Here is a 19628-nt window from a genome sequence, read left to right as displayed (position 1 = left end):
TTCCCTCCCATCCCCTTAAAAAATTGACTAAGGCAGTCAGGGGTATCAGGTAATATTATCCCCATATATATGGTCGCCGTAAATAATATCGCAACATTAGTCCTTTGAACCTAGTCAGGTGTGTGTGTCCTTTTGTCTTTGCGGCCTTCTCTTGCTGCTCTCCCCTGCCTTTCCTAATTGTTATCTGTAGCCATTCTGCACAACACCCACTTGGTATGGAATTCAGGGGGCTCTTTGGTGCCTTAGGAGAGATTTATCTGTGCTTTTACTTTGATTTCCAATCAATTTTTTTGGGGTCTGTTTGGTGCTTTATGGAAGGATGTATCTGTGTTTTTACTTTGATTTCCAATCCGTGTTTTAGCTGCTTGGCTCTTAATGTGCTATATCTGTGTGGTCTAGTCCTTTGTTTCTGGGTGTTTTCCTTCCCCTCCCATTCTCCATTTCTTAAACACCGATCCCAGGGCAGCCTTGCCCCGGCAGCCTGCAAAGGGCACAGGCTAAGGGTGCCTTCCCTAGGGCATCTACCATCCATGTTTGCTTGGCCCTGTAGCCCTGCCAGATGCCTCGCTATCCATCTACAGCTACCTTTAGGTAAGGGACGTCTTCATTGAATCTTACCAATACTGTATTGTGCCACACCTGCATAGTGCTTTCCAAGGCGTTACAACAGTGAGCTTGTTACATTAAATCTCACTACTTATCTTGTTTCCCCCCCACCCGGATGTCCCAAAAGTAGTGCACCCCATGTTTTGCCGCTGCATACGTTAGTTAAAGCTGCTTCTGAGTTCAGTCGCACTAGGATTGCAACCAGTTGCTTTTGAATTTAGCCACACTAGAATTGTAACCTGATGCTTTTGAATTTAGCCACACTAGTATTGTACTGAGTTAGGTAACGCTGCTTCTGAGTTCAGCCGCACTAGGATTGCAACCAGTTACTTTTGAATTTAGCCACAATAGAATTGAACTGAATTGGTTATTGCTGCTTTTGAATTTAGCCACAATAGAATGGTACTTATTTATGCAATGCTACTTTTGAATTTAGTCACACTAGATTTGCAACCATCTGCTTTTAAAGTTATCCACACTAGAATTCCAACCAGCTGCTTTTAAATGTAGCCATACTTGAATTATAACTTGCTGCTTTTGAATTTTACTGCACAACAATTATAGTAAAAGCTGCTTCTTAATTCAGCCACACTCGAATTGCAACACACTGCTTTTAAATTTAGCCACACTAGAATTGTAATCTGCTGCTTTCAGCCGCACTAGAATAGCAACCCACTGCATTTGCATATAGCCACACTAGAATTGCAGCCTACTGCTTTTTAATTTAGCCACAGTAGAATTGTAACCTACTGCTTTTGAATTTAGGCGCACTAGAATTGCAACCCGCTGCTTTTGAATTTAGCCACACTAAAATTGCAACCAGCTTCTTTTGAATTTAGCCACACTACAATTGTAACCTGCTGCTTTTGAATTTAGCCACACTAGAAATGTAACCACTGCTTCTGAATTTAGTCACACTAGAATTGCAACCCGCTGCTTTTGAATTTTGCCACACTACAAGTATACTGAGTTAGTTACCGCTGCTTCTGAATTCAGCCGCACTAGAACTGCAACCCGCTGCTTTTGAATTTAGCCAACCTAGACTGTTACCTGCTGCTTTTGAATTTTACCACACTACAATTATACTGAGTTAGTTAATGCTGCTTCTGAATTCAACCACACTAGAATTGTAACTTGCTGCTTTTGAATGTAGCCACGCTAGAATTGAACAGAGTTGGTTAACACTGCTTTTGAATTTAGCCACACTAGAATTGTAACGTGCTGCTTTTGAATTTAGCCACACTATAATTGAACTGAGTTGGTTAACGCTGCTTCTGAATTCAGCCGCACTAGAACTGCAACCCGCTGCTTTTGAAATTAGCCACACTAGAAGTGTAACCTGCTGCTTTTGAATTTAACCGAAATACAATTGCAATCCACTACTTTTGAATTTAGACACAATAAAACAACACTGATTTGGCATTCGCTGTTAAATCTAGCCATACTTGAATTGCGCCGATTTATTTGTTTAGATTTAGTTTAGATGCACCACTCTGCAACCCATACACCCGGACAAAAGCAAACACGGGACAATATAGAAGGAATAACCAAAAGTAAAACTTCTCAACACCCAGAGATCACCTGAATCCAACTAAACATCCCCTTTCTTGTCTCCACACCCTCACACCTCTCATGTATTACACACACTCAAGGAACTAGTGCAACCCACCAAAAAACTTGCAAGACGCACACCCGTCTCTCGAATCATACTACTAATGAGAGGCAGATGAACACATCTTCCATAGCTACTATCCCTCCCCTGGCCCCATATTACATAGGTGAGAAGCGTTACTCACTAAGACAACCCCCATATCCCAGGCAGGTACAGCGGGAGATGAACACAATTCAAGCTGAAGATGGCAAAAGTAAAACCAAGCTAACGTTGTGACATTAGATGTGCATGTGTTAGACACAAAGCAAATCTGCACCCACCAATGAAGAATCCGTCCGCACACTAGGTCAAATATGCAAGCCAACGTTAATGAGAAATTAGAGAGCGTCCGAATGCTGCAGAAAAGGCCCAAGACAATAGTTCCATGACAATACTCCCCGTCTAAAGTTTGGAAGAACACAACTATTGTGAGTCAGGTATGAGTGAATCATAAACGTAAGCAAACTGCATGATGAATAACTCAAGAGTGTACCCAGTGGTAAAAGAAACATAACACTTTCACTAATATTAGCTGAAAATTGAATAAATGCAGGGTAGAATAATTACAATTGCAGTCTCATCCCACGTGACCCATAATTGTAATTATAATTGTTCTTTTATAACATGCTTAATACCAATGACTAGTTTCTAAGTACAAGACCAGGATTTGAACCTGTGTTGCTATGCATTGTCTTGCTTCCAAGACAACCATGTAGACCCTGAGCTATCCTCCTGGTCTTGAAGAACACTGTCTATCCATTAGCAATGTACACAGATAAGACACCTTCCTCACTCCTCACGCTCATTCCCAGACACAAAGCAACACACAAGGTTGAATACAAAGAAATTACTCTGGCTCATGGCATAGGAATAAGGCATGGTATCTTCTTTAAGGAAAGTAGTCGATGGGCCTCTCTCCCATACCCCTGTCTGGCTCACGTCTTGATGACCTGTCAGTTGCCCAAGGTTGGTCAGTATGGAGCCTGTCAAATACATATTATGCCAACCTTGCACTTTGTCTTTTCCCATTAGTGTGCTCCGTTTGATCTAGCACCAGAATCTCTGCATAATTTTGGGGACTTCCCAGGCCACAATACCTGCAAGCAACAAACAACTCAGACACTGGACCACACCCTTACAGACACGAGAAGTTCAGTGCACATAAAGCCCACCCAGAAAGCTCACAAACACAGACGCCAGTTCCTCCTGGTTCTGCTCGCATCAACAGATGAGCACAAACTCTATCCTATCCCTCGCTCCCTCACTAACCAACCCTACCCACTTTTCTTACAGCGCCACGTGAGTGCCTGGAGACCATGCAATGGCAGCCGTAGATGGTATAAGTCAATATAACATGACTTATGGGAATGTAGCATAATGTGTTTACATTCTTCTCATTTGTAAGCAATTGCAGTGTAAGAAAGCCTTACTCACCTTCAAGAAATCGTAGGGGCACGTAACCTCCGGGTGGTCTTCAATATCAAAGCTATCATCGAAGATGATGGTGACAGAGAAACCTTCCTCCAGCTCGATCCTGTAGAGGCAGTCAGAGCTCTTGGGATATGGGTTGGGGAAATCTGAGCTGGAAATCGTACCACTCCGGAGAGTGTAAAGGTTATCACTGCACTCCACTGAAAGAGACATGAAAACAAGGATGTGTGGGTCGCATGATCACAAATAAAGACATTTCAGAATGCACTCTTGTTAATCAATTTGAGCTAGAATATTATGCAAGCCAAACAGATAGTGAAAGTTGGTCAGGTTGTGTTTTCTTTTTTAAATATATACGTCGTAGTGGTCCGCTATTTATTTGGTCTACATTCTCTCCATCAACGTATTAAGTGGAAGCAACTACTGTTATTTTGGAAATTTCTTATGTCAGCCGCAACTAGGTTGTATTCAGAGATGGGCTTTTCCGAATTAGCTGCCACCCAACCCCTGTTGAATGAGTTTAGAGGTCACTGTTTGGCTCTCTTAAGGGACCAAGATACTTCCGCGGAAACATTCATGTAATAACCTGTTAAAATAAAAACTGCGGTTTTATTGTCAGATTGGATAAAGACTTGTGAGATTACCAGGGAATTTTGTCTGTATCGTTTTCTGGAAAAGCCTCATAGGAGGTGTGGAGTTCCTGAGCCCTATTTGAAGGTTTTTCTGCACAGACGATGGTGAGACCAATTCATGAGCTTCCGGTTTAATGTTTTACAGACAAATTAAATGTTATGTGTACGGATGGGTATCCCCCTTGAATTGGCCTACTGCAGATATTGTAATGAGCTATTTCCTAGACTAAGGGCCTGATTCATGGAATGTTTTCCAATGGGATTGCGCCATTGTAAAACACGTCCATGAATCAGGCCCAAAATGTCTGCCTCCTGCTGCTACAATGTCCCGCTTTGTTGCAATTGCGCGTTTTTTATTTTTCACAATACGTTTGGAATCCGGCATGTGTCGATTCTGAATCATTGTGGGTAAATATGCCGGGAGGTCACTCAACTGTAATGTCTTTGGCTCTCCTTAGCATGGCATTTATCATAAAAGACTGTATTTTTGTATTAGTTGTTTAAGGGTATTTTAAGAGTTTTCTCAGGGGAAAGGTTTAAAGTCTTTGATACATTGAAATCATACATTGTTTTGTTTTAGCTTTTTATGGGTTCAGATACAAAGTTTTAGGGTGTGATGCATGAATGTTTTATGTTTCATTTGCAAAGGTTTGTTATAAACCATAAACAAATAAATAAATATATTTAACAGATGAATTCCCAGCAATGACTCTAGGAAATCTACTTGGTCTGGACCAACTGCAAAACCAAGGCACATTTTAAAGGAAACCATTTGTTGTACGACTGCATGAAAATCTCATGCCGGTGTGAAGTGAGACGCACTGACGAGCTCGATGGCAGTGACCTTATCCCCGCTCAGTGCCCCACTGCTGCAAAGGGAGAAATGGGGGAGTAAAAACATTACACCTTGCTTTCACGCTTCTATTTTCCACTCCATCCATTTTATAAATTGTCCGACTGCCTGCAAATGATGCTTTGCAGCAGACGGCATTTACTAAAGGATTCCAATGGAATCCACCTGCTCCTCCATTCGCTGTGCGCCTGCATATACATCTTATTTATTTAATTGTTTTTTTATAATGCGCCATACCATACCGGAGTTGGATTTCTAAGCGCGGATCCGGGATTCGAACCTCTGTTGCTCTGCATGGTCTTGCTTCCAAGAAATTAAGGGCACTTACAAGGCAGAGAAGGAGAGCACAGCGGAGATGTTCCCTCCTATTTCTGCCCTTTCTATGCCTTGCAAGGACAGGCAATGGCCATATACAGGACATATATATATAAGTATGGGAATTCTCAGCTACCACAACAATCCAATAAAAAGTACAAGGTCACACAAGCCATCACCCGCCACATAATCCTGGATTTCAGTTGAAATGAATGGTTTCCAGCTGAACAAGAGCAACATTTTAAAAACTGCATCAGAACACTAGAAATCGTTTTCAATTTACTTGTGCTAATGCGCCTTTTAGGCGGAGTGATTTCGTATGGAAGTTCGACTTTTAATGGGATGGAAGGACCGTGGCAATCAGGGAACTTCCAAAGCTTTATGAGTGATTGCGTTCAAGGCAGTCATTAACAGCAATATCTAGGCTATGATAATGAGAACATACAGTACAATTATTATTAATCAAATCCTCTACAAAAAAGCACGAGGCACCTTCTTAGTAAAGGATGCATGAACCCTGACGCTGTGCATTATGAGTAGAGCCAGGTGGCAGGTTCGAACCCGAGAGGGGCCACTCGTCCTTATGACCTAGATAACCTGGGTGTCATCGAGTTGGGTAATAGTAACTACACATGCTGTCAGTGCCTAGAAACAATGCTGTTTTTAAAGTGCGCTACATAGGTCTAGTTATTCCACAAGAATTGCCCCCAAGTTTTTTATTGGTGCCCAGTGTGCGCAGTGTGTGCAGAGGAACCGTGGGCTATGTTGTATGGTTAAGCTTGAACAGATTGTGGGTAGAATTGGGGCCACTTTGGGCGAACGTGCCTCCATTTTATATGTTTTCTTCCGAGGTGTGAGCTAAATTCCAAAATAAACAGAGCAGAATTGGTCTCAAGATGGAGGCAGGGTTTTTGAATAATGATGTGTGGGCAGTAAACAGTGGATTTACAGTGAAGCCTTCTGAGTTAACAGCATTCAGTTCCAGAAAGGGATGTAGGTCAATACATTCCTACTCAAGCTCTTCACTCCTTCACCTCCAACTCCCTCAGGGTCAGTCGCTTCTCCAAGCAACGAGTTGGGGGGAGATCCCTTTCTTTGGCTGGGGCCTCCCTCTGGAACAGCCTCCATGCTTTTCTAAAACTTGAGGAGAACCATCTTCGGTTCCGGAAGCACCTCAAAACCTTTCTCTTTACTTCTGACTTCGCTCTTTTTCTCCCCTGCTAATCTGTCTGCTTTGGCACCGGCCACCTGGTTACCCTCTGATTTCGGGCCCAGATCCCTGCCCTCCAAGCCACACACCCGCACTGCCCCATGGCAACCCCTGCACTATGGTCTGTATCTGCAACCCCTTCCAGCACTTATCAGACACCTGGTGTCTACACCTTATTCTCGCACTTACCACCTGCTGGCCGCACTACCTGTTGTTCTATCATGTGTTCAGCACTTTCCACTCCCCCCTCACACTTTTCCCTCTCCCATGCACTTGCACGTTCTCAATGTCACTGGGTCTAGTAAGATCGTTATTTTGTCATCCTTGTTTTGCCCTCCCTTGCCTCGGCGCGCTCTGAAACACTTGTGTATGGGCGCGATACAAATAAAATATCATATCATATCAATTTACTATTTTCCCACCCTGCTCGAACACTGGTGGAAAGTGGGTGCCAAAGAAGTTTGCAGGAGAGTGGTGAATAGCCATGACCAGTTTACGTTATGTTTAGAAGGTTATGTACTGCACCAAATCACCACTGTAGTGTACTCAGAGCACCTGGCTTCTCTTGGAAGTTGGTGTATTGTGTTCCCACCTGAGATGAACAGACCATAGTTTATAGAGCGAGGAGGAGTGGGGATATGAAAATGGGACAGGAAAGGAGGTAGAGGTTTTGACAGAGATTGGGAGGGGTGATGTAGTCAGGGAGAGGTATATTTGGGACATATGGGTCTGCTGGAGGGCAGCAGAACAGCACTTGAGGAAAGTGGTGTCTCTGTGGTGTGCAAACAATTGGTCAACTGATCGTCATGGTTATGTTTGTTATTGGGACTTGTACTGTGCACCGCTGCCATTTTTCATGGTCTCCAGGCGCAGTTGATGCATTACTACATCTCTGGAGTTGTGTGACAGGCTTGCTACTCCCCATATGAGGGGAAAGGTCCCGCCTGATGCAATACAACCATTGAGGTGGACCTGCTGAACTGTACTTTCTCAACTCCGCCCCCCACCCCAATGACACTGCCTTTTCCCCACCACAGTGCAACTACAGCTATTTGGTAATACTGTGAATACTGTACAAATGAGCTTGTTGCACTAACCTACTGCTGTGCAAAGTTCTGTACTATTTTGTATGTCACTAACCACACATCCATGACTAAATCGATTTACTTCTACCCTTCCCTGCGCTTTAAAGCGGTTTCACTGAAATAGGGTACGTTATAAATGTTATTATCTCAGCTTTGGATTGGAGGGGGCGCATCTGTAAATCACATGGTCATACGCCAGTTATGACCATTGACTCTCCAGTTGAATGAACAGGCCTGCAACTCATGGCTGAAAACCTATTAGTATGGAAGTAGGCTAGTGTAGTGTCAGAAGCCAAGCGGCAGAGAAAGCTGATTCTGCTAGAAGGCCGCAAACCTTGACAGAGTGCCGCCGAACGGGACCAGACTATCAAAGATTTGCACTGGTGCAAAAAATATGGAGCAAATGAATTTAGCACCCATTTTTTTGCCCTGATAACAGAGAATGGAGCAAATGGGTTTAGCCCCATTCGGTATTATCTTAACATGTTTTCACCAGGGCAAATTGGAGCAGGCTGTTTTATTTGCTGTGTTTGCTGCAACATGAAAAGAAATGTAGTAGACATCGGTTGTTGTTTGCTATGCAGCAAATATAGTGCAGACAACAGACTGATTAGTTGTTGCCCTACTGCAAACGTTTTTAGATATTATGGATTGGGACAAATCCGTTTGCTACATTTTGATTTATCAAAGCATTTGCTCACTTTGTAGCTCCAGTGCAAATTATTGATAATCTGGTGATCTTTCAAGGCTTTACCACTGACCTGGCTTCCCAACCGGTTGGCATAATTCAGGGCTATGGTGAAAAAGTGACATTTCTGGTATTGTGGAAAAATGCTCTGATTGTGACCCTGTGAAAGAAGCGTGATTTTTCCGACCCTCCCTATTTTCCAGATATTTTCTCCTCAATTAGCTCTTATAAGGTATTTGAGAAAGATTGTTCAACCATCTACAGGCTGGGGACAGGAATCTACAATGACATTTGATGTTGGGTTTCGATCTGGGAACATTTGACCAATTCCTATAATGTTTCCCACCTGATCGACATATATTGTGTGTTATGATATGATATGGCATTTATAATGCGCCTATACACAAGTGTTTCAAGGAGCGACGAGGCAAGGGAGGGGGAACAGAGGGAAGACAGAGACAACAATCCTACTAAGCCAGGAGTCATTCAGATCGCGCAAGTGCATGGATAGGGGGGAGGGGAAAGTGCAATACATGGGAAAAATAATAAATAATAATAAGTAGAAAAAAGGCCAGTTGGTGGCAAGTGCAAGGATACGTGCAGACATCAGGTGTTGGTGAGACTGTTAGGGATGCAGAAAACAGTCTCAAGTTTGGGGCTTGCCAGGAAGGCAGTGCAGAGGTGCGACTGGCGGGGGGAGAGTACTTGGGCCCGAGATCAGAGGGTGGCCAGGTAACCAGTGCAGAATCAGTTTCAGTCAGGAAGTCAGCAGGTGAGAGGAGGAGAGAAAGCAGAAGCAAATAGAAAGGTTTTGAGGTGCTTCTGGAACCAGAGATGGTTCTCCTCTAGATTCAGGGAGTTGGGGAGGCTGTCCCAGAGGGAGGCCCCAGGCAAAGATGGAGATCTACCATCAACTCGTTACTTGGAGAAGCGACTAACCCTGAGGGAGTTGGAGGCGGATGAGCGAAGAGCTCGAGAGGGAAGATATTTAGGAAGAGAGAGTTGAAGGTATTGAGGCACCAGAAGGTCTTGTGGACAATGCAGAGGGTTTTGAACTTAATCATTGCAGCCACTGGGATCCAGTGCAGAGATTTAATTCCTGGAGAGATACGATCCCTGGGCTTGAGGCCAAGGACAAGTCTTGCAGTCCTGTTCTGGATGAGTTGCAGAGGGCGGAGAGTATAAGCAGGAAGATTTAGAAAAAGGCTGTTGCAATAGTCCAGCCTAGAGAGAACAAGAGCTCTGGAGACAGTGAGCTTCTGGGGGAAGGAGAGGAAAGGAAGAATACCTCTGAGGAGGTGCAGCTGGTATTGTGACTTCTTAGAGATGTCAGAGATTTGAGGAGAGAAGGAGAGTGTGGAGTCGAAGATGACTCCAAGGTTTGTAGCGTCACAGGTGGGAGCAGGAAGGGGACCAAGGGAGGCCAGCCAGAGAGTGACAGGAAAGGAGGGAGCTGGTGTGCCAAAGATGAGAATCAAGGTCTTACTGGCATTAAGGCAGAGATCATTTGCAGCAAACCACTCCTGGATGGCGGACAGACAGTCAGAGATGAGAGAGGGAGAAGAGGTGACTGAGGGCAGCCTGAAAATGAGCTGAGTGTCATCCGCATAGCACTGGAAGTTTTGGCAGAGCACAGCAATGCAGTGGGCAAGAAGTGCCAGGTATTGATTGAAAAGCCAGGGAGAGACGTTAGACCCCTGGGGAACACCACAGGTAGAGATAGAGATGGAAGATAGGAAGGACCCAAGTTGAACCTGGGAGGGTCGATCAGAGAGGAAAGAAATCAGCCATCCCAGGGCCTGACCGGTTATCCCCAGGTTATCACGGAGATGGTTGAGCAGGAGGGCATGGTTGACTGTGTCAAAGGCAGAAGAGAGATCAAGTAAGATGAGGACAAAGGGGGTGTTGGAATCAAGGTTGGAGGGCAAGTCTTCGCGGATGTTCAGGAGAGCAGTTTCCGTGCTTCTGGCAGCTCTGAAGCCAGACTGATGACCATCGAGACAACCAACAGATTCAGTGTGAAGATTGAGCTGGGAGATGGCCATCTTTTCCAGGAATTTTCCCAGGAAAGGAGTGATGGAGATTGGGCGATAGTTAGCCAGGCAGGACGGGTCGGCAGAGGTTTTCTTAAGAAGAGGGTGCACAAGGGAGTGCTTCAGGGGGGGAGGGAAGACTCCAGTGGCGAAGGAGTGATTGCAGAAGTCGGCCAGGGTAGGAGCCAGGATGTCAATGTGGTCCTTGATGGTTTTGGAGGAACAGGGATGAACCTGTTTTGACGAGACTCTCATCGATCGAACTTGTCTAGAAACCTGGTCTGGGGAGAACAGGGGAAAGGAAGAGAAGGAGGGAGGACAACCGTTAAAAGTATAAGGTTGGGCTTTGCCTATGCAGAACTGAATAAAGCTTTTGGTGTATTTTGGAAAATCATGTCAGGAATCAGCACGCACCCTGACCTTCTGCAAAAGATCTGTCAATAGTGTATGTTATAGTGTCAGCAGCGATATTAATGACCCCATTGCTATTAGGAACACAGCACTTTAAGGTCACATACTTACCCCGTTTGTGCTCAGGGTAGATGCACCTGGGCTAGAGGCTTTCTAGAGATGCTTCACAAAGGTCAGTCCTTGCACATGTGTCATGCATATAACCATTTCTTCTTTTCTGGTTGGGCATTTGGAGAAATCCAGAGGCATCTCTATCGAAATCGATTTTTAGGGTTTATAATGGTGGATGCATGAAGTTTCTGATTTACATCCCAAACCATTTTGATAAGCTGGACTGGGGTGGGGGTCAATAACCCTGAATTAATCCCATTTGTGGCAACATGAGTGGTAGTGGAGAGGATTTATCCCATGGGGGTCATAGAGACTGCTGTAGAAGAACACACTGGGTGGGCCATCCCCTCTTTTCAGCCCCTTTCGCAAATTCGATTAAACTTCAAGAGAGGTGTTGGGCATTTTTCTTGCTCCCACTATGCACCAAATGAACTGCATCCAACTGCCTAACATTGGCAGAGATGGGCACATGCATTGCTGCTGCCCACCAGGAGGCTCAGACACAGGACGCAAATGCATTCCATTCCCGCTTCTCTCATCGCTCAACTTGGCTGGCATGCTTGTTCCCATGTTGCCCCACTCGGCTCACCCTCCAGCCGCTACAACCCCCACTTAGCAGCCAGCACTTCCCGCCAGGGCTTCTTCTTCAGTATCCCACCCGCAGCTCAGCTCTGGAAATAGTAAAGGGACTTACTCCCTTTACACTTTCCTCCGGCGGCCATCTTTGCGTATTGTTTTTCTCTATAGGAAATATGGAATATATCAAAAGGTGTGGTGCCGATTTCCTTTCCAAAAAACTATTTGCAATTCGATCAAAGGCCCCAGATTGTTAATATAGCCTTTTAAACTGAGGGAGGAGTCATTTCGCCTCATGCCACAAATTGGGGAAGGATCCTTATCGTAAGCAATAATGGCCCCTCCCATGGTTTATTAGGCTATTAGCACAGAGTGTATGTTTTGGTGTTTTTCATGGTGTGCTAAAAAATTTACTTGAACAGTGAATAAAGGTAATAGACAAAATGAGTTAATACATTAAATGTGTTTTTGTAGTATTTAAATAAGGTTGTCTTCATAACTTAAGCATTTAAATTGCAAACTTGATTATACTCGAGCGGGTTTAACAACATCATGCACTAGGTGTCATGTAAAAGAAAAAGATGTCTCTATTGAAAAGTGAAAGCATTTTCCCATTTATTTATTTATTTATTTATTTATTTATTTATTTAGCATTTGTAGAGAGTGCCGCACCTGTGGGTATCTGGGCGCTGGACAGGTATGTAATACAAGTACAAAAGAGTGGCATAGAAATACAGTTATACATGGTTTCTGTAAATTACAGTATGTACAAATACAATAGTGCAAGGAGATACTCATGGTTACAAGAATGTAACCATGTTTCAGCTTTCTCTTTGCTGTGTTAAATTGGATGTTGCAGCGGAAAAGCTCCTTCCAGAGAGGAAGTGTCTTGTTGAAAAGAATCGTGCCTGAAAATTGCATTGTTGGGAAGACAGAATGTTCAGAATGCAGTCAATACCAGTAGTTATCTACTGCAATCTCAACGTTTAGATCAGCTGAGGGGAGGTCAATAACGATCTCAATGTAGCGTTTATGTCCCTGACCTCGGGCAGACTTGGCAGCTAACGTTCCTGAGTCCTCATCAAGGCCATTGTGTCACGCTGGTGGGCCGGTAACTAGCAAGCCTGCCCCCACGACCGGTCATTAACTTTAAATTCATTCACAGGCCAGCACATAGAGCCTACACTGGACACTATGGTTCAAGTCCACTTAGTGAATACAGGGACATGTGCAATTCGCTGGACTTGTGATGAAAGAGCAAGCGCACACATGCACATACTCACAAGAGTGCCAGTGTATAGCCTTGAATGATAAGGAATAAATAGTGCATGTTCTTATTTCTTGGAAAAAGCGCCTTGAAGGAGAACCCAATCGCATAAAAAAGCGTGGTTTGTGGTGATACCAGCACCACTGACTGTCCTCTGGCCTTGTGCATGTTTTTGGCTACGTTAGAGCTCATAGAAGGTTTTATAGAATGAAATGTCCTTTTACAGTTTACATTGACAGTCTAATCTCAGCCTTAACATCTTTCTTTCTACTTTTAGGATTTTTGAAAACTAATTCCTTTGGCTTCCAACAACACATTATAAGACGAACCCTGATATAAAGATGTTGGTGAATGTTGATGATTGCAGTGAATGTAGGTGGTTCTAGATAAGCAATGGTGCACCCCCCACTCCCCCTTGAACTCTGCCACTTGAGTAGGCTGAGAGTGCTCGTCCTCAGGCTGCCCCAGTCAATGACTCATGTCTCCTGAAAGGTTTGCATTTGGGCATTGGGAGACCGCCCCTTTACAGGAGTGTCTCAAGGCATGGTTCACATGGTGCCAGACTGGTTATCAGAAAGAAATAAGCCCCCAGCTCAATTTATTTCCAAAAGTGTATCCACATAAAGGATGTTTTTTGTCAGTTTCCTTACTGTGCTTTGCACCAGGCCAAGATGTGTCTACTCACCTTCTAAGGGCCAATTGGTGAGAGCCTTTCATGCCTTACAAATGGCATGGAAGACATTCGGAGCTATATGATTTCCTAAGGGTTTCGTGGACGCAGTCCTCTTAAGATCTAAGCGGGCTGCTTCCTTTCACATCACTTTGGCTTTTCCTGTTGTGCTGAAATTAACGCAATTGCGAAGCCGTGAGAGAGTTTTCTGGCACTGTCCTTCATTCAATTTATCTTAGGTCCCAGCTCCCATTTACAGCCTCAGATGAAGAGTCGGTTTAGACTTGAAACGCGTGTCAGGCTACTTTGCAAATAAATCCATCGGATTTATAATCACATCTCTCTTCAATTACTTGCAACACATGCCTATATTGCACTCTTGGGCGCAGTGCGACTGAGAATTGCCCGTGCTCTAATTGTTTCCACAACAGTGGGTTGTACTTGGCAGTACTCCCACACCTCTCAGGCACCTGCAGCCTTTGTGCACTCTTAATATTTATTCATACAAGCGCTGTGGTTTTGTGACTTTTTCTGCCAAACCTATGTTTTTCTTTGCTGAGTTATCCCTTTGTCCCCAAGAGCCATGGGGTCATTTTTTGGGGCTGCCAATAAAAGACTCACATTTCAAATAGCTCTGGCAATATAGACACTTGTGTTTCTTACTGATCCTATACTTGACGATATATGTGGTGGAGTGAAGCAGGTTGAGAGCAGACTACTACACCCTCCTTTCAGGCAACCTGGGACAGCAGATGAAAGATGAAACTGCTGCAGATTTGGGGGTGTGCATGCTCACCTTCCTCTGTTTCATCCACACCTCAACCTAGAGGCCGATGTCAAGTGGCGACCTTTGAAGTGTGTCTGATCTGCTTCCTGAAGCTGCAGTGCCCACTGAATGGTTTGTGGGTTCCACCCTTGCCCATAAAGTGAACTCTGGCATCAGCGCATTGCGCAGGTGTCCTACCTTTGCATGTCCGGTTGTCGGTGTGGAGCAGGTAGCCAAACCTGCAGGAGCAGTAGAAGCCGCTGATGTAATTGTGGCAGTGGTGATCGCAAATGAGATCCTCGTCACTCTGTTCCATGCACTCGTCCACATCTGCGGGTACAGAACACACATTTGAAAAATTACATGGCTCGGCAAAATCCTAAAAGTCTTCAACATCTGCAAAGAGCCACTCTTAATTGGGAGTGAATTCCAAAACCCAACAACCAACAACGCAACAGATATTTGATGTGTTGGGATAAACTGGGAATCACCAAAATCCACAAGATGGATGACGACCTTCTGCATAAAGTGTCGGTAATGTGGTCATTACAGACACACCCGATATTGATACACACCTTACCAGCCAGCATCCTCAACCATTCCCAGTGCCTTCAACTCAGTAACAAAAGGACAACTCAATAGACCAGAGCTCTTTACATCTGTCATCCTTTGCCCCAGATGGACTTTGTTCATTAATGCATTAGGGCCACTAGGAAAATAACTGTATCACAAATGAAAAACAAAGTGCCTTTCCTCTGTATAAGCAGCCATTTTTAGATCCGGGGATTTACCTACCATTTTCAAGTTTTCCTTTCCCACCTCAATATTTAGAAAGAGTGATGGTGAAACCAACCCTTGGAATTTGATGAGAAGCACCACCTCCTTCGTCCATTGAAACTGGGTTTTGGAAGAGCCGTGACACTGACTCTGTGTCTTGTAAAGTTATAAATGTGTTGACACTTACAATGGGGAAACACGTGTCGAGAACACAATTTAGGAGAACACAACTTAGGGGAATATAGTTAAGTGTAATACAGAACACAGTATCAAACATTGCTCTGTAAAAACACAAAATTGTGTTTATTTCTAAAACTCGAGAGCGAGATTTAATTTGGATGCAAGAAGGTGTGATGATAACACCATGTCTAAATACGAATTGTTTTTTTCAATTAAAGAACTTTTGAGAGCATCACCAACTTTGAATTGAGTTTAATTTTTTATTTTTATTTTTTCATTATGAATATGGACTTGAACTAATACTATCCACTAGACGTCCATTTGACTCACCAACGAATATTATTTTAAAAAATCAATCAAGTTGGCGCGTTAGAATTACCTTTACTCATATTTCTATACTTCTCCAATTTGCTTGTGTATTAGCCACACAATCCTATGGAGATTACTCATGCTGTCAACCACCTTCCTCTTAAAATAGTAGCATAAAAAACTTCTCGTTAAATTAATTGAGCTGTCATCAAGAGAGAGCTTTGTTGGCTGCAAAAACCCTTTTTTCCTTTATTTCATAAATGTGTTTGCCTACATGTATGTAGCGGCTCACAATTAATGAAACACTGCCAATTGATATGGCCAAAGAAATTCATAAATTACATTCATTCATATACATTATGAAATCGCACAATTTTCAAAATTACGCATATCAATGTGAATTGCGTGACCATTTTTATTTGAGATTTCACTAACCAACCTTACACAATTTTGGTATGCACTTAAAAACTCCTAGGAACACTTTTACTGCCTTGTGTTTCCAACCTAACAAGGCTTTTTCCAAGGGTGTAATCAGATGCAATCATATATTTTTTTCATTGGGTAATTTAACAAATAACACAGATAAAAGTGAAAGCAAAAATAAAAATGGATGCAATCTACATGGACCGACAATGGACCTTATGCATTGAAAATTGTCATGCAGGTTCTCATAGGTACTTCATCACTTACATGTATGTTGAAATTCAATTGTTTATCAGAGCAATGGAGCAGCAGCAGTGGTGGCGGGGGTGCCACCACCTCCAAACTGATCAGTTAAGTGGGTAGCACAGAACCGAGGGAAAGGGAGGGCAGGGTGGGGGTAAGGTGGTGGGGGTGGGGGAAGTAGCCATCAGGCTGCTCGGAACGTGGGTTGAGGTTGTGGGATTCATCCAGCGATCTGAGTGCCCTGATTGGCTGGCTCTCTCACCTGGGGTGCTAATGTTGTTTGTTCCCAATCAATTGCAAAAGGAAGCATGTCAGGTCTAAATGAAATAATGTTAGATCTCAAGACATACATGGTTTTATTATGTGTTTGATTCTCAATTTATGACCCATACTATGTTAAACATTTTCAATTTATAAAATACAGTTAAGACAAACTTTAACTTTAAAGTCCCATTAACTTGATATGTTAATTCTCTGTTAAATATTTTCTTTTGTGGTAAGGTTTCTTGATCTTTGAAGGGCAATTGGGTCACATGGTCTAAAAGAAGACCCTTGCCTTAAGTTTGAAGATTAATAGAAGTTCCTATTGTTATGTTATGTTAGCTAAACTTATAAAGCGCACGGTCGCCCAGGAGCATCATGGCGCTGGAGAGGAAGCTGCTTGCTAAAGGAGAAAACCAATGGAAAAAGCAGGGGACTATAATATGATGGTTGTAAGTGATTTTGAGTGACAGTGGAAGGTTGTTCCAAAGTTTAGCAGTAGCAATGGAGAAGGCTCTGCCACCGATCCTTTCCCGGTTAAACCTTGGAACCGTAATAGGTTAGTAGTGGAAGAGTGTAAGTCACGTTCCAGGATGTATTGGGAGAATTTAGACTACAGAGACTCGGCTCCTTGGCCATGGATCGCCCGGTGAACAATACACAGCAATTTAAAATGGACACGCTGGGCCACTGGGAGCCAATGGAGTCGACGGAGCACCAGCGAGATGTGGGCGCCAAAGGGAGAGCCGGTGGCTAACCTGGCTGCCAGGTTCTGCATGCGCTGAAGCCGTTGTACGAGGCCGATTGGTTGCGACAGATATAGAGAGTTGCAATAATCCAACCGCAAAAGGACTAATGCAGCCACCACGGGAGGGCGGATGACTTCTGGTATCATGGGTAGAACCCTCTTGAGGACCCTGATCTGGTGGTGGGCAGACTGGCAGACAGCCGTAACCTGGTTAGACATAGACAGGGAAGCAGAGAGAATACATTTTGGATATTGTACAGAAGGCAGATCCCACCCCCCCCCCCAAACTGAATGCAGATAATGTGTCGGGTTGATTAATAACTCCAGTGAAAATCAGAATTATAGTGCTTAAAAAGTCAAATAAGCACATTGTAGGGTGACACACATTTTTAGGTTCAGAATGCCTTGTGCAGCAAAGGGCATGTTCGGTAGCATACATTTGTCATAATTACTCAAATTCTAGGTTTAAAACTGAACAGGAACTAAGTTATAAGTAAAATAGATTGGTCAGTTATTTTATAATTTGATCAGCCATTTTGGTTGGAACGAGGTCAGGCACACTCTAAGATGGATACTGAAAATACAAAAGGGTTGGGTCTTGCAAAATCATGCTGAAATAATTACATAATTCCCTCATAGCAGTTCATGGAAAGATCACTGGAGGCAGTTGTATCTAGAATTTTGTGGTTTTGTTATGACATGGGTACTTGATGAGTGACAGCCGAGGTAACCAAACCTTGTTTGTAGAAGGGGTTGTCTTTAAGTTGCCAATTATTACATTACATCACCTTTGAAAATGTATAAAAGACAGTGAAGTTAGGAGAGGGTTGGGGTTGCTGTTGGTGTTTCTGCTGTATGCGGTCTGCTGTACCCTGGTTTGCTTTGAAGAATACAATATGTCATTTGAAATCCAGCCTGAGTGTCTTGATGTCTTCCTGCTTGGTATCCAGCCTATCTTCCCTGGTCCAAAAGCACCAGAGGCCCAGAGAGCGGGTACTGGGCAGATCTCAACAATGTCTCCCCACAGATTATAGCTGAAATGCTCAGGTGGCGTCAGTGTAATCTTGATACTGTTCTTAACCTTTCCTTATGCTTGTGATCCGCATGGAAAGTGACATCCTTCTGTTCCTGTGAGACGTGATGATGTCACTACATGTTGCTAGGTGGCAACGTCAATACCTCATATACGTATTAGTGACGTTCTCCATATTGTTTACATTTGTGTTATGTTCCATATCATGTTCTAGCAATGAAAATCCCTTTTTTAAGGGGCAAAACTGGTTGTTGAAAAATGGATGTCAAAGGAGAAAAAATAGGAGAATTCTAAGTGGAGAGGGGGGGCTCATATTGTAATATGAAACATGTCTGTAATACTATCATTTTGGATCTGCATGCAAGACGCTATGATTGATATGCATAAATCATCATTGACGGTGGGTGCTAATACTGGTGTACATGCCATCATAATGTTTTTGACACATTAAGTCTGTCAAGGAACAAGGAGGGATAACCCTTCCTAATTGTGATAGACAAAAAGTATTTACATTTCCAAAAGGACACAATCAATTGGATGTAGTTGGTGGGTGTTGGTTAGAACATGGTGTCAAATGCCTTTTACGCATAAAAGGATACATAACAATCTTCTTTTTATAACAACTTTTTTGGAGACATTCCAATATCACAGCTTATTTTAGTTCTTTCTTTCCAGATGTGATTGTTGGCTGTATTTTAGTTCTATAGTTCCAGGTGTGATTGGTGGCTGTATTTTAGTTCTTTATTTCTAGATGTGATTGGTGGCTGCATTTTAGTTCTATATTATCAGATGTGATTGGCGGCTGTATTTTAGTTCTGTATTTCCAGGTGTGATTGGTGGCTGTATTTTAGTTATTTATTTCCTGGGGTGATAGGTGGCTGTATTTTAGTTCTATATTTTTAGGTGTGATTGGTGGCTGTATTTTAGTGATATATTTCCAGGTGTGATTGGTGGCTGTATTTTAGTTCTGTGTTGTCAGATGTGATTGGTGGCTGTATTTTCAGGTGTGATTGGTGGCTGTATTTTAGTTCTATATTTCCAGGTGTGATTGGTGGCTGTATTTTAGTTCTAGGTTATGTCATATGTTATGTTATATCAGATGTGATTGGTGGCTGTATTTTAGGTCTGTATTTTCAGGTGTGATTGGTGGCTGTATTTTAGTTCTATATTTCCAGGGGTATTTGGTGGCTGTATTTTAGCTCTATATTGCCAGATGTGATTGGTGACTGTATTTTAGTGCTATATTCCCAGGTGTGATCGGTGGCTGTATCTTAGTTCTATGTTGCCAGATGTGATTTGTGGCTGTATTTTAGTTCTATATTGGCAGATGTGATTGGTAGCTGTATCTT

The 19628-nt window shown here is 43.2% G+C and overlaps 1 protein-coding gene across 3 annotated transcripts in view; it reads right to left on the bottom strand.

Annotated features, from left to right (window-relative positions):
• Positions 1-19628, bottom strand: part of MASP1 (MBL associated serine protease 1) — a 587565-nt gene that overhangs the window by 355893 nt on the left and 212044 nt on the right. For all 3 annotated transcript variants that reach the window (XM_069617478.1, XM_069617479.1, XM_069617480.1), the window contains exons 4-5: positions 14504-14635; positions 3692-3888 (exon numbers count right to left, since the gene is read on the bottom strand). In XM_069617478.1, coding sequence (XP_069473579.1) covers positions 3692-3888; positions 14504-14635 — 329 coding nt within the window. The remainder of the gene's footprint in view (positions 1-3691; positions 3889-14503; positions 14636-19628) is intronic.

Source organism: Ambystoma mexicanum, chromosome 10 (genome assembly GCF_040938575.1).
Source record: "Ambystoma mexicanum isolate Mex_15411 chromosome 10, UKY_AmexF1_1, whole genome shotgun sequence".
Classification (NCBI taxonomy): domain Eukaryota; kingdom Metazoa; phylum Chordata; class Amphibia; order Caudata; family Ambystomatidae; genus Ambystoma; species Ambystoma mexicanum.
The sequence above is the reverse complement of the archived record's forward strand: the minus strand, read 5'-3'. Positions and strand labels throughout refer to the sequence as shown.